General features: G+C 54.6%; 14 protein-coding genes across 14 annotated transcripts; 8 read left to right on the forward strand and 6 right to left on the reverse strand.

The window, feature by feature from the left end:
* Positions 1-961: 961 nt before the first annotated feature.
* Positions 962-2,281, reverse strand: HMPREF1541_01114 (uncharacterized protein; the record flags this gene model as incomplete). Its single annotated transcript, XM_008713415.1, has 1 exon — positions 962-2,281. The coding sequence occupies one exon, from the start codon at positions 2,279-2,281 to the stop codon at positions 962-964; it is 1,320 nt and encodes a 439-aa protein (XP_008711637.1).
* Positions 2,282-3,225: 944 nt separating this feature from the next.
* HMPREF1541_01115 (mitochondrial import inner membrane translocase subunit tim16) lies at positions 3,226-3,636 on the reverse strand (the record flags this gene model as incomplete). The annotated part of the gene is made up of 1 exon (XM_008713416.1): positions 3,226-3,636. One exon carries the CDS (start codon positions 3,634-3,636, stop codon positions 3,226-3,228), a length of 411 nt encoding a protein of 136 aa, XP_008711638.1.
* Positions 3,637-4,138: 502 nt separating this feature from the next.
* HMPREF1541_01116 (uncharacterized protein) lies at positions 4,139-5,893 on the forward strand (the record flags this gene model as incomplete). The annotated part of the gene is made up of 1 exon (XM_008713417.1): positions 4,139-5,893. One exon carries the CDS (start codon positions 4,139-4,141, stop codon positions 5,891-5,893), a length of 1,755 nt encoding a protein of 584 aa, XP_008711639.1.
* A 514-nt stretch (positions 5,894-6,407) lies between these two features.
* Positions 6,408-7,590, reverse strand: HMPREF1541_01117 (uncharacterized protein; the record flags this gene model as incomplete). The annotated part of the gene is made up of 2 exons (XM_008713418.1): positions 6,408-7,372; positions 7,434-7,590. The coding sequence occupies 2 exons, from the start codon at positions 7,588-7,590 to the stop codon at positions 6,408-6,410; spliced, it is 1,122 nt and encodes a 373-aa protein (XP_008711640.1).
* Positions 7,591-7,937: 347 nt separating this feature from the next.
* Positions 7,938-9,224, reverse strand: HMPREF1541_01118 (uncharacterized protein; the record flags this gene model as incomplete). The annotated part of the gene is made up of 1 exon (XM_008713419.1): positions 7,938-9,224. One exon carries the CDS (start codon positions 9,222-9,224, stop codon positions 7,938-7,940), a length of 1,287 nt encoding a protein of 428 aa, XP_008711641.1.
* A 1,694-nt stretch (positions 9,225-10,918) lies between these two features.
* HMPREF1541_01119 (uncharacterized protein) lies at positions 10,919-11,764 on the forward strand (the record flags this gene model as incomplete). The annotated part of the gene is made up of 1 exon (XM_008713420.1): positions 10,919-11,764. The coding sequence occupies one exon, from the start codon at positions 10,919-10,921 to the stop codon at positions 11,762-11,764; it is 846 nt and encodes a 281-aa protein (XP_008711642.1).
* A 1,672-nt stretch (positions 11,765-13,436) lies between these two features.
* HMPREF1541_01120 (uncharacterized protein) lies at positions 13,437-14,624 on the forward strand (the record flags this gene model as incomplete). The annotated part of the gene is made up of 1 exon (XM_008713421.1): positions 13,437-14,624. One exon carries the CDS (start codon positions 13,437-13,439, stop codon positions 14,622-14,624), a length of 1,188 nt encoding a protein of 395 aa, XP_008711643.1.
* A 370-nt stretch (positions 14,625-14,994) lies between these two features.
* Positions 14,995-15,483, forward strand: HMPREF1541_01121 (uncharacterized protein; the record flags this gene model as incomplete). The annotated part of the gene is made up of 2 exons (XM_008713422.1): positions 14,995-15,060; positions 15,115-15,483. 2 exons carry the CDS (start codon positions 14,995-14,997, stop codon positions 15,481-15,483), a joined length of 435 nt encoding a protein of 144 aa, XP_008711644.1.
* A 595-nt stretch (positions 15,484-16,078) lies between these two features.
* Positions 16,079-17,543, forward strand: HMPREF1541_01122 (uncharacterized protein; the record flags this gene model as incomplete). Its single annotated transcript, XM_008713423.1, has 2 exons — positions 16,079-16,548; positions 16,610-17,543. The coding sequence occupies 2 exons, from the start codon at positions 16,079-16,081 to the stop codon at positions 17,541-17,543; spliced, it is 1,404 nt and encodes a 467-aa protein (XP_008711645.1).
* A 5-nt stretch (positions 17,544-17,548) lies between these two features.
* Positions 17,549-17,899, forward strand: HMPREF1541_01123 (uncharacterized protein; the record flags this gene model as incomplete). The annotated part of the gene is made up of 1 exon (XM_008713424.1): positions 17,549-17,899. The coding sequence occupies one exon, from the start codon at positions 17,549-17,551 to the stop codon at positions 17,897-17,899; it is 351 nt and encodes a 116-aa protein (XP_008711646.1).
* An 854-nt stretch (positions 17,900-18,753) lies between these two features.
* Positions 18,754-21,000, forward strand: HMPREF1541_01124 (uncharacterized protein; the record flags this gene model as incomplete). Its single annotated transcript, XM_008713425.1, has 1 exon — positions 18,754-21,000. One exon carries the CDS (start codon positions 18,754-18,756, stop codon positions 20,998-21,000), a length of 2,247 nt encoding a protein of 748 aa, XP_008711647.1.
* Positions 21,001-21,756: 756 nt separating this feature from the next.
* HMPREF1541_01125 (uncharacterized protein) lies at positions 21,757-22,888 on the forward strand (the record flags this gene model as incomplete). The annotated part of the gene is made up of 2 exons (XM_008713426.1): positions 21,757-22,203; positions 22,250-22,888. 2 exons carry the CDS (start codon positions 21,757-21,759, stop codon positions 22,886-22,888), a joined length of 1,086 nt encoding a protein of 361 aa, XP_008711648.1.
* Positions 22,889-23,731: 843 nt separating this feature from the next.
* HMPREF1541_01126 (uncharacterized protein) lies at positions 23,732-24,373 on the reverse strand (the record flags this gene model as incomplete). Its single annotated transcript, XM_008713427.1, has 1 exon — positions 23,732-24,373. The coding sequence occupies one exon, from the start codon at positions 24,371-24,373 to the stop codon at positions 23,732-23,734; it is 642 nt and encodes a 213-aa protein (XP_008711649.1).
* Positions 24,374-25,926: 1,553 nt separating this feature from the next.
* On the reverse strand, positions 25,927-26,606 carry HMPREF1541_01127 (uncharacterized protein; the record flags this gene model as incomplete). Its single annotated transcript, XM_008713428.1, has 2 exons — positions 25,927-26,265; positions 26,316-26,606. 2 exons carry the CDS (start codon positions 26,604-26,606, stop codon positions 25,927-25,929), a joined length of 630 nt encoding a protein of 209 aa, XP_008711650.1.
* Between the last annotated feature and the right edge of the window lie 318 nt (positions 26,607-26,924).

The following is a 26,924-nucleotide window of genomic DNA, read 5'->3' on the forward strand; positions in this document are numbered from 1 at the left end:
GCTCAGCCTCGTTTCTGCTCCCAAACGTCTACCGGACCTTTCGCTGAGCATTCGGACTGTCTGTCCCAAGTGTCTCTGTCGACTGAAAGGAGGACATGTACCAAGAGCTAGCGTGGTTATCTATGCTGACCGTTCTGACCGCACCAGGACATCGCGAATACATTCACCCCCTAATAACCCTTCCTTGCAGCAGGACGTTGGACTTCTGTCAGCACTGCATTCCCAATTTTGCAGCCTCATTGGCCCTCTGAACACTTAGTGCTGTGAGAAGGAATAATGTGTTATCTCCCTTCGTGAGCGTAGGCGAAAAAGCTTCACGCGTCAAGCCACACCTGATCTCGGAATGTGCCATTTCTCCCCATACTCAGTGCAAGGGCTCGCTTGATTTGCAGCGAATACTACCCAGATTCGGAGACTGAAACCTCGGAGCCCTTTCAAGATGGCCCCAAGACAGCTCCGCAGCATGCAAAAACTACGCTGCAGCGGCCCTCTTGCAACTGATCGTATATCCCGCGAGTAGGATCCAATGTCAAGGATCCACGATTGGACAAAGGGCTGAATGCCGTTCCTTCCCCATCGGCTATCAGGGCTTTTCAGCGCTTAGTCCGCCTCGCTTTCCTTGTGAGCTTGGACGCAAAGGCGCAAAGCTTCGTAATGCATGCCGTCAAGGTCGTCAGCTGCATTTCCAGACATATCGTGCTGGCGGTCTAGAGATATATTACAAGCGAGGGTCGGTGAGATGAAGCCACGGTACATAAGCAAGAAGGGAATTTGGTGCGCATGATGGTCGTCTTGAGAGCTTTGGGTGGTTTCGTGGCGCTCGGAGGTCTCGCTGAGTAATTCTCTACACGGCCTGCATTGAGTGAAAGCGCCCCAGCCGGAAGTGGTCCGACGGTGTGTTCCAAGTATGATGAAATCAAGCAGGTAGTGCTAATAGCATTGTCAGCTCGTCTAGCATCCGTCAATTTGCACCGGTATGCTGGCGCAAGTATGCTTCCACCAGAGCTGGATCTGGCTTCTTCGAGAAGTTCGCCGCAACGTCGTCTTCTGAAGGAGGCGTAAGGACCGGGTCGTGAGCGTCTGACTTGGCACCAGATACCAGTGGTGGTGGGTTGCCTCTGTTGATGAATCCTGGGTCAGGCGACGGCCAAGCAAAGTCGGCCCAAGAGCCGATCATCTCCCTGATGTTACGAGCAAGAACGCGAATCCGCTGCCGACGCTGGATACTCCATTCGTGGTCGGTCACAGCATCGGAAGGAGTGATGGTCCCTGGTTCAGCGTCATAGTCGTCTGCGAGCCCATCAAGCACACTATGCCACACGCGCATAGTTTCATCGAGTTCTTCGATTTTGCTGACGCCCATGACGGACACACCGAGCTTCGATCCGGAAATATCGGAGCTGCCATACGCCGAGGGGTCCGGCGCAATCGGTGGGCCGCAGACGCCTACTTGGATTCCTTCGCGCAGCCAGTTCTCTAGGGCAAAGCGAACGGCAATGACCTCCAATTTCTCGCCTTGAGTCTCGACCCATTTACTGGCATCGAGACAAGCTTGGCGTAGTTCGTTGGGCGCTGGGTGCCAGTTTCCCATCGCCCCGATTGGGGGCCCCTGACGCCGCAAGAGGCCCATGCCTAGCGGGCTAGCATTCGGGACGACATCAACACCAGCCTTGACTAGGCGTTGCAGTCCTTCAGAAAGTAGACGTGTGTTCTGTATAGTAAAATTTGCGTAAGACTGGACAATATCCAGTGGTTCGCCCGTCTCTCGCAGGATCATTTCGGCCAGGTCGCAGAGTACATTGACAGGGTAGCCACAGATGCCGACATATTTGACTATCCCATTAACGTCCCTCAACCTTCTCAGTTCTGTGATGGCCACCAACACCTCTTCGGGCGAGACGAACTCAACATCGTGGCAATAGACCACATCTAGGTAGTCTGTCCTTAATCGCTTGCAACTACGCTGCACACTGTGCCGAACCCAGCTAGGAGAGTAGTCAAAGACATCGCTGCCTACTCGGCCGACTTTGGTTAAAATATGATAGTGGTTGCGAGGGTAATTTTGTTGGACGACTGGTGTGGCAAACGCGTCGCCAAGTATACTCTCAGCAGGGCCGTAGTAAGGTGAAGTATCGAAAGCTCGCACGCCGTGAGCTAGAGCCCGTTGAACAATGGCAGTCGGACCCAGAGCATATGGATCGACATTGAATTGGTAATTGAAAGTGGCGGTACCGAAGATGAGCGGAGGCAGCGCCTCCGAGAGTTTTCGGGTGGCAGCCATAGAATCAACAACGAAGAAAACTCGGGCGCCTTTTACCAAGAATTGCGAAAGGATGAGAGGAAGGAGATGAAGGAAGGGAGGACCAAATGATGGTATGTCACGGCAGTATAGGCATCCTTGTAGACCTAGGCATGAGCCACAATCTTATTACAGATAAAAGGTGAGATCTCGCGAGAATGGCGACCACGGGAAGGTTCGGCAGCGATACTGCTTGACAAAGGCCGAACCCCACCGTTCCCGCACTGGCATTGGAAGATTTATCCATTAGTGCTGGTAAAAGAACGGCACTTGTGAAGATAGCGCGGAACCGAAGTCGTGGTTAAGAGAGTCTAGACAGTTGGTGGTCTCAGTCGTGGTGTCAAGGTGCTGCTTTGTGAAAAGTCTAGTGGATACGGTGAGATGACGCGATCATACTGGCTGCACGAGTGCGTCATGAATCATGATTCCATGCATGGTATACTTGAGCTAAACGGCCACACAGACAGAAGAATGATGCATGGCTTACTCAGGAGTAATCTCGATGCAGATGCAGGAACCATCGCACGCCAGTGATGCTTGCGTTCGAATTTTTGAATTGGAGTGGATCACGTGACGTGGATATCACGCCGCAGCATACACCTTCCAGACTCGGCTATGTACCTTACCCATGGTGCCTTACCTTGTCCGCTAAATGCTCGCTGAACATAGCATAGAACGCTCACTGTCTCTTATACATCTTCCGTCGTCTGACGAGGCTTTCGTATCTATCACCCCCGAATAGAGGTCTTTGTGACCGAATCGCTTCCACGGCTCAGATGCAAAATGTCCGTCTTGTTGTACACTTCTTCCCTATAGAACGCCACGCTATGCCGTGTAAAGAGGAGATTCGCGTGAATATCGGTGGTAGTCGAGAATAAATGGAGTCGGGATGGGTGTCATCGTCCTTGAGAGTCGTTTAGCACAGATCAATCTCTGTACATCTTGGGCTTCCAACCTTCACGAATTTCCTTCTCAAATGCCGCTTTTCGTTCCGCATCTCTGACTTCAGCCTCTATTCGTTCACGGGCTCGTAATATCTTGCTTTGCAGATAGAAGCTGCCGCCCTTCTTCGGTTCGTTTTGGTCGAATAACTTTTTGAATCGGTCCATCACAACTGGCATGTCGGTCTTGCCGCCCATCGGAGGCTTCACATTTAGGATCTTGCAGGCCTCATCAAGTGTCAGACCCGAGGATGAATAGGTTGCGGTCGATCCGTTCTGCGCCGCTGATTTGGCGTATTGGGATGAGGCCTGTGCCTGCTTATATGCTTCGGCGAAGGCCTTGCCAAAGACTCGTCCTCCGGTGAGGACTATTTGCGTGATGATGCGATGCGCCATCGCGACTCGACCGGCAGCAGCTGAAGATAAAGGAGAGTGAGGGTCGAGAGAAGGTGATGCGAAAACGAATCTATCGCGATCTTGGCCGCTCCCAAAATCTTGAAGCTGCTCTCCAGAAAGGAAGGCTAGCCGACGGCCGCGGTTCGGCTCCCGGGCTCCACTCGTAGGCGACTGCGAGGGACTGCGGATGTGGGCTGATTCACATGCCTGCGATGGCTGTCCAGGTGGCCCAAGCATGACGACTGCCTTCGTACGAAATCTGAGCTCTGAGATGGACACCAGCAATCGAGCAATCTCTCCGAGGATCACTGCACACTCTGGCTGCTTGAGACGAGAGTCCATCACCAAAGCCCGCCCACGTCAGCCCTGCTGATGACGAAATACCCTGCATGTCTGTATTTGGTCAGTAAATGCGCCTTGCACCACACTACACTACACAAGGACATGAGTCCAATACCGGCATATTGCTAACAACGAGGCAGATACACCTTGGATCTCTTCAATGTCCAAGTCGAATACCTACAGCGCGAACGATGGGCCGGGCCCTCCGCAGCCGACCTATGACCCGAACCCTCCAACCACCGCTGCCTTCTCGCCCACCACAAGTGGTGGCTATTCCGCGACATCGAAGCAGCGATCGACAGTGATAGTACACAAGAAGTCACCGCTACTTGTCGCGACGCCACCACAGATCACGCGGGCGTTAGCACATTCGCATCCGTTCCTGCTACCACTGAACAAGTTTGTTGGCTTGATCTCATGGACCACGGATGATCCATGGGAGTCGTATCTGCTAGTTGCTGCATTCTGGGCCGTCACAATTTATGGCGGCTACGTACTGCGGTATACTGGGCCACTGATATTCGTTACCTTTCTCATTCTCGGGATGTATTCGCGACGATACTCCCCGCTCTCTTCTACCTCCACCACCGGCGAAAAGCATTCTAAATCCATCGAAGCCTCTACTAGCATGCAGCACAAATCTCTTGACGAGATAGTGGATACTCTATCTCAGTTTACCACTCGCTGCAACATTCTACTTGACCCCTTCCTCACCATGACCGACTTCCTATCGACTCAAAGGACCCCGACTTCCGCTACCACCCGGCCCGCCCTCACTACTCTATTTATCCGTATTCTCCTCGTCTCGCCGCTCTGGATCGGTCTCACCCTTCCTCCTTTCTACATTCTCACATCTCGCCGCGTTATTCTCTTTACTGGAACCACCATTTTGACGTGGCACTCTCGGCCTGCTCGCGTTACCCGCGTGCTTTTGTGGCGCTCACTCTTCCTGCGTCGACTTTCCTCCCTTATCACAGGCCTCTCTTTCCCCAATCCCGGGCAGGCCTCCGCCTCGAACAACACAAACACATCACAACACCACACGGCCTCCGCTATCGCCTCCACGACTCGGAAGGCTGCGTCTTCCGGGGTCCGATTCACCTTCATTCTTTATGAGAACCAGCGCCGGTGGATTGGTCTTGGTTGGACTACCTCTCTTTTCGCCTATGAGCGCGGTCCTTGGACCGATGAGCACCTGAATCCAGCCCCTTCCAAGGACGAATTTGAATTACCTGATGTTGATAATGGCTCCTCCAAGTGGCGTTGGGTAGAAAGTAACGACTGGCGCATCGAGCGTGGAAACGCAAAAGCGCACGCTAGAAATGCCAGCACGGGAAGCCGAACAGGCGCAACAGGTGCGTCTCAAGACGGCGGCGATGGAGACGGAGGTGGGTGGATATACTACGATAATAAATGGGAGGATGGCAGGTTCGAGGACGGTTGGGGGAGGTATACAAGAAGAAGGAAGTGGTATCGCGACGCGGAACTTGTAGAAGTAACACCAAGTCCCACGCCCAAAAAGGACATCGCACAGAGCGAGGACGAGAGCGAGGAGAGCCGCATTCACCGGGCCCGGCAGTACGCCGAAGGCCTCGCCAAAGGAACCCTTTCACTAAGCTCACCCACGAGTGGGCAGGACAGCGGCAAAACCACCGTCTCTACAACGACCGCTTTGGAGACGCCGACGAGCGGCGATCCAACGTCACCCGACGCCAAAGCCGCCGCAAAGCGCCGCAGCGGATGGTTCAGTCGCAACAGGTCGGAAAGCAAGTCCTCAAGTAGCAAGAACACGGCCCTCACGAAGGACAGCACGCGCTCGAGAGATGGACCGGAAGATGACCATGTGGACACATGGCGGGATTCGGGCAGGGGTTTCTCGGTCGCGGGTGATGATCTCAGCATGGGATTGAGCTAGCATTGATAGAAAGGCTGGGCCCGTGGCGTGCGGTCTACCGTGCTCATTCCATGTGCTGCCTATGTCTAGTCTTGCTTGAGAGCTAAAGGAAGAACGTCTTTTGATAGCCCCTTATCTGCAAACTCTCAGAGACAGCCTCGGCACTACCTGCATCTCGTACTTTGTAGCAAGCATGGTTTTTGACTCGCGACGCCGCTCTTCGTCGTTTCACACAGGCCATCATAGACCGATGCACATAGGCACGAGGGTTGCACCACCTCTTGATGAAGCTCGGCCCAGGACGGCCCCTCTCTTTCACATCAATCAACACTCGATTGCCCTCGCCTCGCATTGACTAGCTCTGTGTACTTCCAAGTCAACTGACGAGATCCCTCTCTCATGCACGATCTGAAGTGTAATACACTCCACACTTGCAAGTGAACTTCAGCCGACCCCCAGCAGCACGCTTGCTTTGATCCACGCCGGAGAGCTCCATCGGACGACGACACTCGGTGCATTTCCACGGCAGGTCGTTTCACTCGTGGATCAGGTCCTTGACATCGATCTTGAGTCTCTCGATCTCTTTGCAACGCTTCTGCAGCGCGTTTTGGGAGGAGCGCACCTCATTTTCGCGCGCTGAAGCCTTCTTGCTTTGGTCAGACAGCTGGCGCTCTAGGTTTGCAACACGCTCGTTGAGCTTGCGATTTGTGTTCTTCGGGTCTTGTGTATTCGCTGCTCGGGCCTCGAGCGACTGTATCTGAGTGAGATGCCCCTTGGATTTGGTTCTTGCCTTGGACAGCTGGCGCTCTAGGTCTGCCATGCGCTTCTCCAGCTGGCTTGTGGTTGCGGCCGAGCCTTCGGTCGGTGGGGACCGGGACTCTAGCGAGGGAGTCTTAGCTCGCAATTTCGTGATCTCTTGTTTTTGTGCACGGCACTCTGCATCCAAAGCTTTGAGCAAGCCGCTCGTGCGGTGTAGCTTGTGACCCAAGTTCCAGGCTGCAAATTCGTGCTCCTCAAGAACCCGGATCGCATCGGCGTCTGCTCTGACTAGAGCATAGTTTGCCAGGCATCGCTCAAGGACTTTCAGACGCAGTTCCCTGTCGTCGCTGTCAACATTATCGAACAGGGTGGCGAGCACGTCAGATAGTTGGGACTTCCACAGATAGTGCGCGAGGGCGAAGAATTTGTCGGCGACGATGTTGGTCAGATCCTCGAGTGCGAGGGCCCCCGTGTACGTGTACACCAGAATCAAGGAGGTAAGCACTCTCGTTATGGTTTCCATCGAAGCACAATCGGGGATGGTGGTCGCCGGCCCATCGCTAACACAATCCCAGTCGTCGGCCTTGGTGCTGTTGATCGGCACGAGGGCCTGTTGCACTACCGAGGTCGGAGGGCTCTCGACCAGCGCAAGCTTATCGTAATCGCCTGTGTATAGGAAAACAAGGAGTTGATCGAGTGCATCAGGATCCCACAGGGATAGGTCCGCAACACCTGGAACTTCTGCCTAGAAGTCATTAGCAAGGTGAGAAGAGGCTGGCTGATAGTAACATCGTCGACTTACGACTGCTGCGGGAGTGAAGAATTGCTTCGAGCCAGTCGGTCTCCGCGTTCAGGATCGTATTGTCGACGCGCCACTTTCGGCCACGGCACTCGATAGTGAAGTCGCCGATGGTCTGGTCACGTAAGTTGCGCAGCCGGTGTCGCGCACGACTTTCCATCACTGCTGTGACTATGGCAACAACAAGAACCAACGCGGTATGACATTGCGTAGTGCCGGCACAGATGAGACAGCTTGATGGAATAGTGTTGCGCAGAAGACAGGTGGTCGCAGGAAAACGAGTGCATTCATAGTTGGGGTACTCGCCCCACAGATGCTGGAAGGCGAGGTCGAGGTGAGGTAACAACAAGTGGCTGAGATGGTGGAAGCCTCCGAGTACTCACTTTCCACTCCTTGTCGGCCCAGGGGGTTCGGTATGATCTCCAGAGCTCAGTGTCAGCTTGTCTTTGTTCCGCCCTATTCTGTTCACCGGACTCTCATCGAGTTAGGAAGAAACTTGACCGAGCGTCAACCTTCGAGGTGCATGGCTTTCATGATTCCTGGCAACATGCCCATCAGCTTTTCCACATCGTTTGTTTCGATGTCCATTCGATCTGGTGATTCAGAAGGAGGCTGCCATCTGAAATGCATGATGGTGTCGACAGCTGTTTCGAGTAGGTCCGTGCTCTTCATCTTATCTAGCCAGTCCTTCGGTATCTCCTCGAAGCCATAATATGCACCAGCAAGCCCGCCATAGATGGCGCCGACGGTGTCCGCGTCGTCTCCTAGGTTGACCACTTTGATTGCGCCCTCCCTGAAGCTTGAGGTGGTGAAGAACGCCCAGAGTGCTGCTTCGAGGCTGTCTAACACATAGCCCGAGCTGCTAATCTCCGCCACTGGCTTGGCCTCCCAATCTCCAAGTGTCTTGTATACCTCGAATCGCTCATGGAGCGGCTCGTCCACGCCGTAAGGTGAGTTCTTCATCACTTCTCGCTGAGAGACCAGCACTGCATGGACATAGCCACATAGTTGTCGCTTCGCATATCCATCCAATGTCTGCCCAATCAGCTTGACGTACAGAGCACAGCAGCTCATGCATCTACGGTGAGGATGCGTGACAGCACAGCTCTCAATCGCAATGCTTGTAGCGGTCGACTCGTCTGCGTCCTGGGCGTTGCCTAGATATAATAATGCCACAGGCAGTGTACGCATGAGAGCACCATTCCCACATCTCGATTCGCCAGAGAACTTCTCGGCTAGTGTAATCTTCATTTCGTGAGCAACGTCGAACTCCCACGTTGCGGGATCCCAGTCGCTGTCATCGTCGTCGTCATCCGATTCGAGCCCAGCCCATAGCTCTTCCTCTTCTGATAGGATTACATCCGCATGACTATCCCGATCCATGGCTTTCTCGTTGGCAATCAGGCGATCATTTTCTTCCTTTGCAGAGCGGATCTTGGCCTCCCAGACCTCCAACACCTCCCGGGTACTCGTCCCTATATCAAAGCAATACCCGGTGCTGCTCATCCGGCCCTCCCTCCACCAAGTAATATACTTCCTCGCCTGATCGAGAGCGTGCATAGTGGGAGTGTAGATGGATAGAGATGCAAGCAGGCAAAGTGCCATGGATGTGTCATCTGTGAAGTGGCCCGGGGGAAGGTTGAAATTCGGGTTGGGTAACATGCTGGTGACTTTGGGAAAGGTGCCACGGGCCTGAAATTCAACTGGTGCCCCAAGGGCGTCAGTGACGGCGAGGCCATAAAAGGAGCCGCGAATCCGGGAGTAAAAATCTGGTTTGGAGCTCTGCATGGTCATGGCTTATGGCATTCGCAGTTTTACTGATGCCAGGCTGTCGGTGTAGTGCGTGCCAGCTGCATCGGTCCCTTCCGGTCCGTAGCAACAAACCAGAGGAAGATGAACAACTATCACACTCGAGATAGATTTTAGGCGAAATGCTGTTGTTACACAGGGAATTCAGGCTGAGTGAACGCGTGTTTCCGGTGAAAAAGGGGTCGTGACCGTGGTGATTGACCTCTCGAGGCAAGCATCGAGCGAACTTGTCGCCGACAGTCCGACAATGTGTGTTTCGGTGCTGTTGTCTTATTCAGTTGCCCACTCCAAGCATAATGTTTGATGACCCAGACTTTGAGGCAGCATACAAGGCAGAGCTAGGCAGGGCTCGGCAGAGGTCAGCCTCCTTGGCACGACCCAAAGTGGCCTAGAACGTCACGTTGGGCCTGGTGGTGAGGGGCACGGCCCGAATTGAAACCAGTACCCCGCCATGAGGGTAACTGAGATGAGAGGTCTCGATCAGTTGCCCTACTTGCATTCCAGGTCCAGGCTTCTCGGCCTCACTGGCGGTAGACATGGTGCTTAATAGTCAGGAGCACAAAGACAAATGGGCACGAGCATCCTTAGGGAATGAATATGTATTCTCAGCTAAGCTTGAACGGCGGCCATGTGATCTGAGCGATCACTCGGGTCATGTGTGCTCGAGTCGAATTTCAACCCTCCGTTTTCGTACTTGTACCCCAATCCCGTCATGTGAATGCTGTGCTCATTTAGGCGTCGAAGCCATGGGCTACCCATGATGACCATATCATAGCGTAGAAGAAAACCAGACGAAGGAGCGAGTGTGACGCCATGAGGCCAGCGGCTTGGTGCATTTATTTGCAGTTGCACTTGCCGCTGGGGCAGGCGCAGGAAGAGCCGCAGGAGCAGTTGCAGGGACCTGAGGGGATCGAGGTTAGCAACGGGAGGAACTCTCACAGCCAGACGGGCGCCTTACCCATTGCGAGGATGTGTGAGAGTATTTGGTGGCTTGTTTGCGAATAGTCAAAAAGGCTGAATGTGCTGGCGTGACGATGTTATTGCTTGTTGCCGGGATAATGGAGAAGAGAGGGAGACCAAAAACCGAAGTGAGCAAGTTTCTTATACTGCACTGTCTCGGCTGCCAAGGCGGGCAGTAGCTGCCTAATGCATGTGAAGCCAACGACGCGTAAAATACTCACCTTCGCTCCCACGCCCTCCGCCCCATTCATCGTGAGTTCACGACCGTCATCCACTCGCAGTATTCTCGCGTGGGGCGCGACCGAGCGACTTGTGCGTTTTCGCGAGACGAAGCACGCCAACCGACTGGGACGTTGACCGACCCACCTAAACCTGTGGCGGGACCTGACTCTTCCCATTGCACGTTCAAGAGGGTTCGAGGAGCCTTCCCGTTGGACCATTCGTGCGCTTCCTGTGCGTCAGGCCCATTGGTTATCGTCATGTCGGTTGATGTGGTTGCGAGGTGTTTGTGCGGACAAGTCCAGGAGGTGGTACGCTTAGCAGTTCCCGTTGATCACCCAAAATCTGTCTGTCATTGTAATCCATGCAGATATTCCACCGGGATTTTGTTCCTATCGGTGCTCCCTCTCGAGCAGAGGCCCAGCTTCGTCGACAGACTGCGCAGATATGACTCTTCCGAGAAAGTCAATCGATATTTTTGTCCTACCTGTGGAAGCCACATGCTTATCCATGTGACCAAGGACAATAAGTGGGATCTGTGTACTGGAGTGATCGATCAACTCTCCGACGGCGGCAATAGTATTGGGCTCTCAGTGAGTGGCCATGAATTCATTGACGACACGGTAGACGGCGGGTTAGGGATATGCCTCACCAATGCCAGCGGCAGGCCTGCCGAATTCTTCCTGCAGGGACCAGATGCTGCAGCGATCCCACATTCAGACTACCTTACCCGAGTTGAGCACATTTCCAAGGACATCGCCGCTGGCCAGCAATCCTGCTCTGATCAATTGCGTGCACGCTGTCACTGTGGGGGCGTGCAGTATTGCATCGGTCGGCCCACCGATCAGTCTCGCTCCATGTCTGCGCCATGGCCCGATCTAGTGGTCCCGTCGAGGTCTGGCCATGCGACGAACAAAGACGATGTCAAATGGTGGCTGAGGGCCAATGGGACCAAGTACTTGGCTGGCACCTGTGCTTGCCGCAGCTGCCGTCTCGCTGCTGGCGTGCCTGTCCAGACCTGGGCTTTTGTGCCTAAGGCGAACCTGATGGCTCCTGATGGCACTGACTTCCACTTTGGATTGGGTACTCTTACACAGTACAACAGCTCCAAGGGCAACTTCCGAGAATTCTGTGGTGTGTGTGGTGCGACCGCATTCTGGCACTGTGACGAACGGCCTGATCTGATTGACGTAAGTGTCGGCCTCCTAAGGGCTGCAGAAGGGGCGCGAGCCTCTTCATGGCTCGAGTGGTGGACACAGCGTGTCAGCTTCAAGGAAGATGCCTTGAGCTCTTCTCTGATCGCTGAGCTAGAAAGCGGGCTTGCGGTGCTCTCTAAAGACAAGTAGTCCACAGTATGGACGAATTGCCTCGTCTTTGTCCTCTTCCATCCATGTGCATTGACTCACGTCGGTTGTACCTGTTGGTGGAAGCACTTGATTCTACTTTGTCCATGCACGGGATTCTTGACTGTCTAGGTGATAGACTCTCCTATGAAAATGCGTCAGCAAGCAGAAAGGCCTCGGCAAGCGGTTGGTATTCTGAGCAATTGCCAGAAGCCGTCCACCATTGACCGTACCTCGAATTGTCTCGCATAACCATCCGAAACATCGTCGTGGCCTTCCGGGCAACATCTGCACTTTGCGGACGACACAGCATCCACACCTTGATGAAGTCCTGCTCATGCACCGCACCCATGCAGTCGCATGAAGTTTGGAACAGTGAAGATGACGAATTTTGACAAAAGATATTAGTTTTCGCGTCAGATTGTACGAAGGAACCTTTAGCAAGAGAGACGAGCAGCGACTTTGCATAGACTGCTCGAATGTGGGTGTGCTCAGAATGAGCACCTTCAACAAGTGGAGCTGCAAGGGTATGCCAGCACGTTTGCCAGTGCAGCCTGCACCTCGAGCTGATCCATGGACTCGGAACCTAGCCCTTCACCACAACCAACTGGTGAGCAGCTCGATGAATCTGCTCAGTCACGACTACTCATCATCACATTTGACGGGCGAGACGCGTTTCTGACGTGCAGGTGTCTGCGCGTCGCCATAGCAAGAACCTCCGAAAAGCCTCCGTGCTCACAGAGCTCCACACGTACCAAGTACGCTTTCTTCCAGACTCTTCAATGTACTACGGAGTCTGCATGGCTCCTGATTCTCGGTCCTCCGCAACACATGCACGCCTCTCAACGTTGACAGAAACGGCAGTGTCACCTCGGACCTCGTGCGGATAACACGGGTCGTAATTGCATTCAACCCCAAGCTTCTGAATACCAGCTTCGCAAGCCCTGGTAGATAAACTTCACCCTAAATGTGCGTCGAATACTTGGCCACTCTAGATCATGCGATCGCTGGATCTCTTTCTACACGGTGCACGACTTCTCGGAACTAAGCAGCCACTTCCCCAGGATAGAGACCAGAAGCGAGAACGTTGCAGGGGTCTGGCACGAGGCTGAAATTCTGTGCTTGTCCATTGGCCTGAAAAAGAGTTCACGAAAGCGCCTCTCAAATCTCCAGGTTTGTGCGTGATGAGAACGTGGGAGTTCGCCAATCATGCATGTCTGATCCCACCTCCTATCTTAGGCCAAAGCGTGAAGGGAAATGCATGCTTCCCAGGATGTCGTGACTTGATTTCCGGTTCATCAGCCATTGGCAGGCGCCCCTGTGTTAAGTGCAAAGATGCCAGTAGGAAGGCAATCAACGCCTTGTGGCTGGCTGTCGATAATGGAGAACATGTGGCATTCGACCAGTCGAGGCTTCGTTGGAGAAGTGCTGTTCAACCGACTCAATAAGTACATCGGTTCGCTCTAGTTTGTCAAACTGCAGTCACAACACAGCTCTGCTTAGAGCAACCACTTCGTTGCCGGTCACGACATAGATCAGCAGTCCACTCGTTCTAGCGGCAGATATATCGAGCTGCTACGTGTGCCGGACCTCGGTCCCTCTATCTAAGCGCTCAACATGTCCCAATAGGTCTACCTTGGGCACCAACCCGTACTAGCGATTGACCGAAGACAAAATGGCCAACATTTACGAAGCTCTCGGTGTGCCTCTTTCAGGCTTCAACTCAAGACCGTTCATTTCCTCATGGTTATTGCCACAAGACGCTCTAGCAGCCATTCGTTTGACCATTTCCATCTACGTCGTCGCCTCGATCAGTTATTCCTACGCGTATTTCGCTAGTCACAAGGTGACATTTCACCTTCAGGATGTCAATATCAAACCCATTTCTTTCCAGGTTGGAGCAGAAGGCATTCGACAATCTTTCAGCTATTTTACATACATAAGCTATTGGAGCCAGTCCTTCTATTTCTTCTTCGCCGCCCTACATACTTTCGTGGGCGCACGGCAGGGCATACCGTGGCTCGACAAATGGCCGAGGCCCCTTCAAGCACTGCACAGCATATATTACACATGCATCACCACATTGCCTTTCCTGGTCAGCTCCATCTACTGGTCCTCGATGTACGTAGGGCCCTGGTTTCAGCATGATTTCGATCGATGGAGTGCCTTGTCCATTCACGGCATCAACTCGGCTTTCGCTCTCTTCGAGGTTGCAATGATCGAGACCAGACCGCAGCCATGGACACACCTCGGCATACTTCTGCTGATTATGGGCCTCTATTTGCCCATTCCATACATCACCAGGGCCACGGAAGGAATTTACATATATCTCTGGCTCGATCCCAACAATGGGATTGCTCAGCTAATCGCCCACATCGTGGGCTATGCGATGGCGATCGTGGTCATCTTCAACGTCAGTCGGGGAGCAGTTTGGCTCCGATGCAGGATAAACCAAGAAGCCATGCCGGAGGAGATGGGACTCGACTATTCCGGCAGCGGGAGCAGCGTCTCGAGGAGGAGCTCTAGTAAATTTTCCACACTCAAAGCTTTTGGCCCGTCTGGAGATCTCGAAAAAATCCGCGAAATGTCGAGTGTCAACATCCCACTCGTCGGGCATGACAGAACAGCGCACGGTAGCATCTACCAAGGCGATCCTCAGTCCAGGATGTCGACGACGACGATTGCGATGTCTGCTCAGTTCCACGAAGCATCGAGCACTCATATCCCGCTTCCTCCCGAGCCAGAGTCTGCTCTCTTTCCAGCCATCTATCCCAGGAGATCTAGCAGCTACCATGTCCGTAACTTCTCCCGACCCACTTCGCAAGCAACAACGGCGCCAAGCCTTCGAGGTTTCTGGCTTTGAATGGTGCAAGTGATTAGATTGAGCTACAAGGGTGTCGCATGTTGGCAAGCGTAGTGTCTGAAATTTCAAGCTCGATGATTCGAGTCCTATAGTCGGTTTCTTGGGCCAGAGTTGGTTCCAGAACGGCCTTGAGTTCGGGCATCAATAGGAGGCGCTCGTATCATGTTCAGCTCGACCGCCTACCGGCTAATGAACTCACTCCAAATACGAGATCACGCCCGTGACCAGTCCACAGTCAGCGCAGCAGTCGTGTTGGCGAATTCAGACCTTCAGCTTCACATAAAGGCAGCATCGCCTGTTCCTCGATCGGTCTTTCATCCTCACTCGTGCCTTCAAACCCTGACTGTCGATTCGAGCACCGCACGATATCATGCCTTCCGGAAGCTGCTTCTGCGGCGCCCTCAGATATTCGTTCGAGGGCGATCCCAGCTACAAGGTATATGAGTCTACAACGTACTCATACCGTGACTGACAACGGTTGCCACCGTAGGCATACTGCCACTGCTTGACATGCCGCAAGATTACCGGGAGCAATGCGGCTATGACAGCTCTGGTGCCAGATGCGAACTTTAGCACCTCGTCGGAATCGTCACCCCAGTACAAGACCTACACGGTGACGCACGAGACCGGCATCCCTCTGACCTACTCGTTCTGCGCCAATTGCGCCACTGTCTGCTGGAAAACGGCGGGCGCAGGTTGGCCTGACCACCATATCATATTCGCGGGCACTTTGGATGGCGAAGGCACTTTGGAAAAGCTTAAGCCTGATGCAGAGTTCTGGATTAAGTATCGTGTTCCATGGGTGAAGGATCTGGGAGATACGGGTGTCATGCAATGTCAAGGCTTCCCTGAAAATTGATGGTACGCGGCAAATATGCGCATGGCTCGGGACCCTCTAGTCAGAGAAAGTCCAGGTTCGCATAGTCCAATGACCACGTCCTGCGCGACCATATTTTTGAAATTGATAATGTATGACTATCACACCTCCACTGACATCTATCGGATTTGATATCCGCGTCTTCTGCCAGCCCGTGAGGGGGTCTAAGGGGTTTCCCCCCGTTCCCCAGTGTTGGAGAGCCGAGGACATGAGGAAACCGTGCCGATTTCCGAACAGCTTCGCGCCTTTCCCACCAACTTGTCACCCAACGTTTTCTCTTCTTAAGCGGTTGCTTCAGAGCCTTTGGGGTACGCGACCATGCTTGCTGATCATGACGATTGGCTCTGCTCGCCCTCTGCGTCTGGCCCGCACCGGACAGCTTCCGCCTCTCTTTAGCCTGTTCCTCGATTGCTGTTCTTTACCCATGACGCTCTAGTCGAGCTATTCCCGCCCCATCGGTTCGTGGATTTTTCTCTCTTAGTATCAACTTCATTTCGTGTCTCAAGGTGTGCTACACCGACCGTTCAGGGCGTAGGAGAGCCGAGGTCACGTACACTCCTCATGAATAGCCACGACCATGAGCGCCAATGACGCCCGCCCACAGGCTTCGCCCACCTTACCAGATTTAAATACAGCAACGTCAATCGGCGGCCCTAGCGAATTCGAAGCCGAAAGGCGCGATTTCGAGCCACAGTCGCCAGTCCACAACGACTACGACGGGCAGCCGCTGGAGAAGATCCCCACCTCGCAAGACACTCTTCAGTTCACCGGCAACAACGGGGAGCCTCAACATGAAGCGCTCTCAGCCGTGCAGTCGGAGCGCCGCGGCTCCAAGGAGGTCATTTCCTTCCTCAGCAACGACCCGGAGCACCCCAACAACTGGCCCGCGCGCAAGAAGATGTTGGTCTTCATCGGTGGCATCATGTCCGTCATCAATAGCACGTTGGGCTCGTCGTTACCGGCCAATGCCGTCGTCTTCATCGTTGAAGACTTTGGCGTCACCGACGACCTCCAGTTCGCGTTGCCTATCTCGTGCTTCCTGATGGGGTACGTTCACCCTTCTGCTGGGTTTCGGTCTTTCGGTCTGGTCCATACTTACCGGTAGCAGATATGTCATAGGTCCTCTCCTTTGCGGACCCCTTTCCGAGAACTATGGCCGTAAACCGGTCATGTTGATGGCCTTCCTATTCTTCACCATCTTCACCATGGCGTGTGCTGTTGCGCCCAATTGGCCTGCGCTCCTGATATTTCGGCTGATGTCCGGCATCTTCGCTTCTGCGCCCATCGCCATTGTAGGTGGACTGTACGCCGACATCTTCGCCGATCCCTCCGCTCGCGGTCTTGCCATGGCGTACTTCATGGTCGCAACCACGCTTGGGCCCGTTCTCGCCCCGGGCATTTCGGGATTCATTGGCGAAAATGTCTCCTGGCGCTGGGTTTTTGGTGTTGGCACTTTCTTCGCCTTGACGACGCTGCCATTCTTGTTGGTAATGCCAGAATCCTACCTACCGGTGCTACTATCGCGCAAGGCGAAAAAGCTGCGCGAGGAGACAGGCAATGAGAATATCATCGCCATTACAGACCTGCAGAAGAAGAGCTGGAAGTATGTCATGACGGTGGTCATGACACGGCCGTTCCGCATGCTGTTCCAGGAGGCCATCGTCAGCTGCGTGTGTTTGTACGCCATGCTGACCTACAGCATCTTCTACCTGTACTTCCAGAGCTATCCACTCATCTTCTTCGGCCCCAGCAGCGTCTATGGCTTTAGCGCCGGTCTCGCGGGCTTGACGTTCCTGGCAATCTTTGTGGGCAGCATGGCAGGATTGCCCGTCTTCATGTGGTGGGACAAGTATCTGGCACGGAAACAGGCAGAAGGCGCTCAATGGGCCAAGCAGGAGGAGTATCGGCGCCTGCCGCTGGCCTGCTTGGGAGGGCCGCTCTACGTGGTGGCGATCTTCTGGCTGGGGTGGAGCGCGAGGAGCAGCGTGCACTGGATTGTGCCCACGTTGAGCGGAATACCGTTTGAATGGCGTTTTTGCTGATCTTTATGGCGCTGCTGAACTATCTCAGCGATGCTTACCTGACGTTTGCGGCGAGCGCACAGGGCATGGCGAGCACGTGTCGGAGTATTGGGGGAGCCGTACTACCCATTGCGGGCCGCAGAATGTTCATGGTCTTGGGGATCAACTGGGCATGCAGCCTACTAGCATTCTTGGCATTGGGAGTGGCCGTGATCCCATTCGTCTTCATCCGATTTGGCGATCGCATCAGGGCGAACAGTAAGTTCTGCCAGGAGCTGAGGCGGATGATGGAGGAGCAGAAAGAGAACCAGAGACGGGAGGAGGAGAGGCAGCAGAGGACGGGTAGCGGAGTGGAGAAAGGATTTGAAGGGGTCTAGTGTGGTGGTGTAGGCTTCTAGGCAGGTCTAAAATGATATTATATCGAATATGAAGCACTCATGTCTGACTCTGGTACCCGAGAAGCAATAGATTGTCGAGGAGCGCCAAGAGGCAGTGACTACACGTGACTGACAATCCTTCGCCAGCGACTGGAAGAAACCTGTCGATATCGAATGCAGCCCCGAACTCCGAAAGCGAAGCTCGTGCTCTCCATGTGTATTCGAGGTGCGTCCATCGTGCTGTCCCGGAGTCTTGGTGGGAGGAGAACGTCTCAAGGGGTTCTGCCATCTGATATTGGAGCTCGTGTAACGGAGAGACGGCACTCAATTTCACCTGAATCCCAAACTCCTTCAGCTCAGCGAGCCCGTCGCTAATCGGGAAGCGGGCTTTCCCAGTCTGGGGCCGACCCATGCACCGATACCCCAAATGGTGCTTTTCAGGGTACCGGCATCCCCTAATCGCGCCAAGTGTGCCCCAGGGTTTCAAGCTTCAAACGGGACTAGAATTCATGGGCAATGCTTGTTTTCTTCCTACAGCCGAGACAGCCTCACCACTCGAACAACTCGCTGGGCTGCAACATGAAATGCTCCAGCTCGTCGCCGGCTGTTGTGCGCGCCGTGTCCATGGCCCGTGGTTGCAACCGCACTCAGCTTGCCTCCCGATACTCGTGCTATGTCTCTCCCCTTTGGGCGTCGAGTCAGTCCGGCATTCCCTTTTCTCTTCTGTGCGAGGGCGATGGCGGGCCATCAAATTCCAGTCGTTCATCTTTCTGTCCTTCGTCATACCGGTGATGATATGTCTCTAATCAGCAGGGTCTGGCACCTCCTCACTGCCCGTCCGCAAGCGCGAATCAATGGACCCGGGCAGTTCTCGTGCCCGAGGAGCCAGCATTAGACTTATCCCCCCAGATGACGAGGACCCTTTCGTGGAACCAGAGAAGTTGCAAAGACCCTACACAGCCAGCAGTAATGCCGTCCGTCCAGACAGATCAGGCCTCGTCGCCTCGCGAGCAGGACAGGAGTCATTCCACTTTGGGTTTGCATCACCTGCTGCTGCATCGCCGCCTAGTCCGGTGGTTGGCGAGAGCGCTCTATCTCCTCCAGAGCCATCAAAGTCGCGCTTCAGCCAGAGCACCATTGTCAGTCCTGAGCACACCCGCATCAGCTCTTTTGCCGTACCCTGGCACCCGCCCCCAGATGCGTCCGGACCACGCTTCAGCACAGACAGCGCTTCAGATGCGCCAGGCTTGCTGCCGCCACAGGAGCCCAACCAGTCACGGTTCAGTAGAAACACCAGCAGCCAGTCGGACTCGCCACCGTCCCAGTCATTGTTCGCGCCTACTATCGACGACGGTTCATCGCCCGAAACACCACGCTTCTCGGTGCCATCGCGCTCCCACTTTAGCGCCACGACCGTCGACAGTCCCCCGCCTCTACCACCGCGCGCTGACCGACCATTCTCACCACTCGAAAGCCCACCAACGCCATCGCAATGGCAGGCCTTCTTCTCCCCTCAACAGGAGCAGTACCGCTCGCGATTCAGTGCGAGCACGACCACCCCACCAGAGCAGAGCCCACCCAGCCCACCCAGCTCGGCAGGCTCGGGCTCGTCCAACAGCTCTATGGACGGCACTGGACCGTCCGCCCTACCATCAATGCCACCTCAGCCATTGTATACCCAACCTAACCGCCGTCTCAATTCTTCGTCCTCCAGCCGCTATTCGCACCCTTACCCAACGACCGAACTCGAAGTCATCGATGAAGACGAAGTCTACAATTCTTCCCCGCCATTCTACCCACCACCGATCCCTTGGCGCAGCTCTTCCCGGCCCCGAACCGCCGACCGCGAGACGCAAACCTCGGATAGTCTTGAGGCGGGGTACCCTGCCGGGGCAGCTGCGGCCGTTGCGTGCGCAGCCGGTTCTCTATCGCCGCCTACGCTCGCGACCACTACGCTTTCCAGACGGAACGATCTGCCACCGATCCCACCACTGCCGCCCGCTCTACTGGCCCCCGGGTCTGGAGCACGACCTATCTCCACACCACCACAACTACCACCGCTTCCTCCATTCAACCACAGCACCTCATCACTACAACGCTACTTCAGCTACTTCCCTGCCCCGGACCCGGCAGCCACTCCTGTCATTGGTGCCGACGGACAGCCGCGCTCGCCTAATGGCAGCGTGGTATCGTTTGGTAGCGTCACGGGACCCAATGGCGAGAGGTTCAGCGCGCTCCGGGAACAGCGCAAAAGCCGAGGAGTGTACTGGGCGGAAGGCACGAAGCGCAGGCAGTGGTGTGGCCTGAGGGGCATGACCTGGAAGTTGTGGGCGGCTCTGCTGACCGTGGTGGTGCTGGCCCTGGTGCTGCTGGCCGTAGGTCTCGGGGTAGGTTTGAGCCGGAATCGCGGAACTGGTGACGGCGACGGGAATAATGCTGCTGACGATGGGGACGCTGCTGGCAACGGCAATGGTGTTGCTGGGGAGGGAGGTGGAGATGTGCAGCCAGTGTTCCCTGCCGGCACGTTTGATATCACAACGAACTTGATGAATGTCAGTACAGCGTGCTCAAATGTGTCCGCGGCATGGAACTGCGCACCGGGGCCGACGCTGGTGCAGGGAGGCGTCAATGCCAGTCAGATTGAGATGGTGTGGACGATCACGCAGAACAACGTTACGCAAGGCGCAGAGAGTGACGACGGTTTCTCCATTTCGAGTGGCGGCAATCCATTCAGCATACGATTCGATGACGCGGCACTCACGCTACGAGAGCAGGGGACGGAAAACGAGCATTGGGGATTTGAGGCTCTGGTCAGCAAACGAGTGAAGCCCGATGTCGATATCACAGGCCGTAATGTCGCCGTAGAGTGCGATTACGATCAGGTCGAGTTGGCTGGGCGGCTGTTTACAAGGAGGCAAGCAGATGAGGCTCTAGCAGATGGCGAGGGAAGCTGGCCAGGTGCGGTAGAAGTGGACCAACGAAGCAGTGCGGAAGGGGCATGTTTCGAGGTCAGCAATGGAGTACGAGGTCCACAGGTCGCGGTGAGCGCTGGAAGTGCGGATTGTACCTGTGCGTACGGCGATTCTGGTCTGGGGAGTTGATGTCCTGGCATTCGGGGTGACCAGCTGCGAACCAGGCGCCGCGGGGGGGTTTGCAGACATTCATACATGGCCACGGCAGCCCGTGAGCCGATTAGTACTTGACGTACTTTTCATTCAGAGTTTGGTTGAAAGCAAAGAGCGTGTTCGTCGTATGAGCATGGGCCGGGCAAAAGTCGAAGTTGCCTCGTGGGGCGTCCTAGCTAGTCTTGGCGGACATCTACGGAGGACACGCCAGTGGTTCCTTGCCCCTACATCTTTCTTCTACATCAGCATCACCATGACTTCTCAGCAGCAAGATCTCTTTGTGGAATTGGCAGTGCCCTTGCAGCATATCGTTTGATTCGGCTATGGAACCAAACATTACGCTCATATGGCCACGCCACTTTGAACTCACAAACATCTCACCCAGGACTCACCCTCGTGTGCTCCTTCCTCTACCTCTACTAGTGCCAAGGATCAAACTGGCAGGTGCAATCAAGTCACTTTGGCTGCCTGCACCTCTGCCGAAGTAGTTTTTTCTCTTCCTAAATAGCCACCTCTCCCTGGCATCCATCGGACCATCGTCTTTTCCTGACCTTTGATTCATAAGTCTCACACTGCCAACGTCGACTTGACTTCCCCTGCTTCTGACAACCTCTACCACAGATTCTCGACAACTTCAGGCGTTGGCTTTTGACGTTTTATAGAACAAGTACCACTCCTGGCCTGTACTCACTTCAGAGCCGGGTGCCTGACTGACATCTTGGTCTAGGCACAATGGCGGAACGCAGCACTTCCCGCACCTTGCCTGTGAATCGTCCCAATGATACTAAACCCGACCTTTCTCTCGTCACGACTTCGGATGGCGCCGACGTCACAGTCAAGGTCAGACCTGGTAATCAAGGAGGTGGTGACGACAACAACGTCGACGCGAAGGCTAGCGACACACGCAAAGTTGGCACCAAGCAACCCGAAGTCGTTACCGGCAATGGCAATGGGAACGTCAGCCCCATGTCCAAAGATAGCGTGTCTATCATCACTAGCGAAACAGGCTCTCCTACCCACAGATTCTCGCGCAAAGACGACAAGCAAGCTCTGGAGTTCATTAAGATGGCACACTCTGCCAAGAATACTTCAGAGCCAGTTGTCAAGGATCGCAAAGACATCATCAAACTGACTGAGATGGTCTCTGAGATGGCTCACCTCCTCGCTGCCAGTGGTATTGTAAGTGCACCTCTCCCCCAAAGACAAGCCACTGACCTGACGACAGGGTAAAGACACCACTGCTCGCGCCCTTGCCTATCTCAACGGCCCGGATGAGCTATCCCCACGAGCCGCTATCGCTGCTGCAAAGCGAGACCGTCATAACAAGAATCAGCGCCGTGCTAGTCACGGTAATGTCAACCGACCTGTCAAGTCCGATACCGTTACCGGCCCGAGAAGTCCCACTACTGGAAGTAAAGCCAGCTCGGGCCAGGATCGCGTTTCTCTAGAGCCCAAAGCTGCATCCAGTGTCGCTGTTACCAGTACATCCAGCGAAATCACTCCGGCAGATGCCGTGATTGTGAAGGAAACGGTCCTCCACGACTCAAAGAAGAAGCAAGACGCCGGAAAACCCACTGCCTCAACCACTGCTGGTGAGCCGGAAGACAAGGGTGGGAAGTCTGGCAAGCCCAAGAAGAAGTTCGGGCGTCACAATTGGTCCTGGAGAAAAGGACGCCGCAACTTGAAGGGAAAGGAGAACAGACCTGCCCAAAGTGGCGAGACTGGCACCACGGAGCAAGCGCAGCCAGTCACTGACCGCAACCAGGACAATAAGTCTAGTGAGAAGGAGCCGGCAGCCGCCATTGAGGAGAAGACCGTGACCGCCCCGGCCGACTCTACGCCTACACTTGCTCCTGCGGCTTAACAGCGGGACCATCGTCGAAACTATACTTGATTCGGCTCGGGCCTGGAAGCAGTGATGGGGCGCCTAGAACATGTTGACGATATCCAAAGTATGAGTTGTTGCAAGACCTCACGAGCTCTTGCAAGCATGCATTGTGTCATCTCACTCGCAGATGGACACCACAGGGTCACACATGTCTGATGTGGGGGCCAAGAGGCCTAATGAGCAGACGAACACGCCATATCGGTAGCGAAACCGCATAAGAATCAGTCTCAGCTCAACCTCCATCTTGGTATGGTGTCAGCTCGTATTTCATTATGCAGTTTTAGAATTCTAGCTGATATGATGCTCTCGACCTGCAAAGCCTTGCTTCTCTTCTCCAAGTTGGGTATCATCGTGAAGTATTCGTGACATAAGAAAATCTCGATATCGTGTGATGTCAATCCGTCCTCGTACTGCCCTGTATTCTTTCCCTTGAAAATCCACCTTCCAGCCATCTGAAGTCTGCCGAAACAATGGCAAGCTAGAACGGGAACATGTATCCCCAGTACTGTGCCCCAATGACTCTGGCGTCCGCTGCGTACACGCAAGCAAATCAGTCGTTTTGACTCATCAATAGGAAATAGCATGGCCAATCCGCGCACACGCAGGCACGCCCTGCCAGCCAGCCAGCTGTATGCTTTCGGTCGTGGAGGGGGAGGATGGGGCCGGGGGGGTTGAGAACTTGAGAGGAGTCTCAGATACCCATCCACCAACATCGCATCACTATTGGTAGAAGCCAAAAACAAAAAACCTCAGCACGTTGTAGAATTGTGGATTTGGGAAAACCCCTCAGACACATTCTCTCTCATATACACCGCTCTCTCAGAAAATGTACAAGAAGGCGGGGTACGTACTGTTCTCGTCGACGCCGCGCGTGTAGGGCATCATGGCGGCGCTGGGTGTCGACTTTGTGCCTTGCCTTTGGCCTCTGGATCGATGCTCCTGCTCCTCAGGTGGGAAGTCGGTGCTGTAGATGCTGGAGGCGTCGCTGTCGTACTGCTGGTCGGCGAAGCGGACGCGGTTTTGCTGGTGGTTCTGCGGGCGGCGGTGGCGTGGTGCAGTGGTGAAAGTGGCGGGTGAGGGGGAGGTGCTGGTGGAGGTGCTGGTTGGTGTGAGGCTTGGGGTGGAGGTTGGGGGGCTGGAGATGGGAGAGGATGAGGAGGACTTGTGGTGTCGGAGGTGGTGGAAGGGGTTGAGGCGCGCGAGGCGGGAGCGTTTGGAGGTGGTGCTGCTGCCGGAGGAGATGGAGGAGGAAGTGCTGGTGGAGGAGGAGAAGGTGGCCGTTGAGGCTGAGGTGGGCTTGCGGGTGGGTTGGTACGTGGCGGTGGGCGTGTACGCTGGGGGTGCCTCGTTGTCGCGGGGACGCTGGCCGCGGCTGGCTGCTTTGAAGGCGGAGCGGCTGGCACGGTAGATTTGGAGGGAGGGCTCGAGGGTATGGCGGTGGTCGACGACGAAGGGGAACATGGTGGGCCACACTTGTGTGCCTGCGGTGGGAATGAACTTGCTGTCGTTCTGGGTGAAAGCGAGGATACAGAGCGGGCTGTGGTGGTGGGAATCAGGAAAGTTGTGAGGCTGCTGCCACAGGATGGGTGGTTGAGATATGGTCACAGGTGTGGTAACACGGATGCGGGCCAGATTTGTCAATCACCTGGAGTGGTGTTACTGTCACAGACAGGATTCATTCGTTTGGGGATGTTGTGACTGAGCAAACAAGCAACGGACCGACTACTTGCGCCACGGGGCCAGGAAGCATATTTGTATGTGAATGCAACTCGTTCAAGTCCGGTCACTGACCGCTGCATTTCGCCGCGAAGAAACGATTACAACATAACTGTAGTCCGTGAGGAAATATGATTGACGTCTTAGCGCCAACGAGATTATCTAGTAAGCTGACCAGGGACGAGTAGCTTCAGGGAACCGCCTCGTAAATCATCCTGTTGGTCGCAATAAGTTTCACATTTCAGGCCTGAGCGTCGATCATACATGCAGGGCAGTTGAACCAGCATTTTGGGTAGCAGGCCGTTGTGGCGCCGCAAGCCCAGAAGCTTGATATCGCTCCGGATTCAATAGGAAAAGGGGAGTGACGTTGCTCTTATCGCAAGGCGGACCAATGTAGGCAGGACAGTCTACGGGCCGCACGCACTGGATTCCAGCAGGAGGTCGGCCGGCAGACACTGTATGCGCTGCGCGGCAATACGTGCTGAATCGTATCGCTGATGCGGTGCTGATACAACAGCGACGTGCGTAGCAGACATACATGCTTGATTCGATCGTCGGCTGAGCTTGTGTACGAGGTTCAGGCTTGGGGGCCGAAAGGGAAGGCTCGATAAAGAGTGGATGATGCACGGCTCTGCAAGATTTGATTTGTAGTTCGCTTGTAAGCCATCCCCTTGGAGGCCTTGTACCGAGCTACGCTGCGACCCTACCAAGGCGAGACTCCTGAGATTTGCTGAGGCGGAAGATAAAGGGGGATGCCTTATCTGGTCAGAGTGAATGCTGGACGCCAGCGCGAGATTACAAGCAGGATTTGGCGGTGCCAGTGCGCTGGCATAGGCTGTCCTTGCGATGATGGGGGCCGTTCTGGAGCGCCGAGGCAGTAACACGTGTCGAAACGAAAGTGCCGAAGGGGAAACGATCTGTGGGCCCTGATGATGAGTAGAGAAACCAGGCAGTAAGCCTGAACACGAAAGGGGAAGAGGTTCATGCCCATTGGCTGGCGGACTTGTGTTGGCTGCTCGTGTCAGCACGATTCAGGGCTCCATGTAGTGCAAAACGGGGATCGATACAAGAACGATGTCTGACTCTGGCGGGTCTGGACCCTGGTGTTCAGCGGTTGCCTCATGATGCCGATACACTGCCAAGACCTGGCAAAGAAGGCAGCAAGACACTCGCGTCGAAGTCTCGTAGAACGACTCGAGCATTCAAAGTCTTGGTATTTGGTCATATTATACCATTTCGCTATGCAATCTCGAAAGGGTGGTCGCTCGAGTCTATCTGAACACATTGGTGCAATTCGTCTACGACTTCGTCCCGAACTTGCCACCGTAAATGAAGAGACGCTCACCGTCAACAGGCTTGAAGGATTTCTCGCCGGCAGCGCCTGCGGGAGCACCAAATACGAGCTGCGACTTCAAACTCCATTTGTTAGGGATGCCCCACTCGCTGGCGACCTTTTCGTCGATGAGGGGATTGTAGTGCTGAAGGTTGGCACCGAAGCCCTCTTGCTCAAGGAGAGTCCATAGGGCATACTGATGCATAGCATTTGTGTGCTCAGACCATTGCGGAAACCTATCGGCGTAGAGAGCGTATGATTCCTGGAGCTTGGAGATATCATTGGGATCCTCATAGAACAGGATCTAAGCACGTTAGTACAGCCATTGACATGCAGATGGGGCTGGAGATTTACTGTTCCATAGGCGTTGGAAAAGCCTGAGAGCCGCTTTTCCGAACTCTCCCAGGCCTCGGGAGGAGCAACGGCCTTGACCGCTGGCTTGACGATCTCCTCCCACAGCTTCTTGTGCTGGTCGGCAAGGAGGACAAGGACTCGCGTGGACTGTGAGTTGAAGGAGCTGGGAGTATGGAGAATAGCTTGCTCGACAATCTCGTGGATCTTGTCGTCGGAGATGGGAGACTCGGGCTTCAAGGCGTAGTGAGTGCGGCGAGCCTTAAAGCCTTGGATCAGAGAGTCGGCGCCCATATTGTTAGATGTTGATGTGAAGGTGCGTTGACTGGGATGCAAGTGTGACGACAAGGGTTTGGATGTGGATAGGGAGGATGTGATTCGAAATGAGCGGGCGGGACTTATATATGCATCAAAGAAACGTGGAACTCGACGAACAAACACCGACGCCATGGCACGATTTATGTCGCCTGTGCAGGCCGCATTATCTGGCAGCGCTTTCACAAATAGTATGGGCAGGGGCTTTGAAGGCGAGAAAGGGTGGGCGCAAATCACGTCAGCGAAAACATCAATTCCGCACTCATTAATCAGTAGGTACCAAGTATTCACCCAGAC

This window comes from Cyphellophora europaea, assembly GCF_000365145.1.
Source record: "Cyphellophora europaea CBS 101466 unplaced genomic scaffold supercont1.1, whole genome shotgun sequence".
Taxonomy (NCBI): Eukaryota; Fungi; Ascomycota; class Eurotiomycetes; order Chaetothyriales; family Cyphellophoraceae; genus Cyphellophora; species Cyphellophora europaea.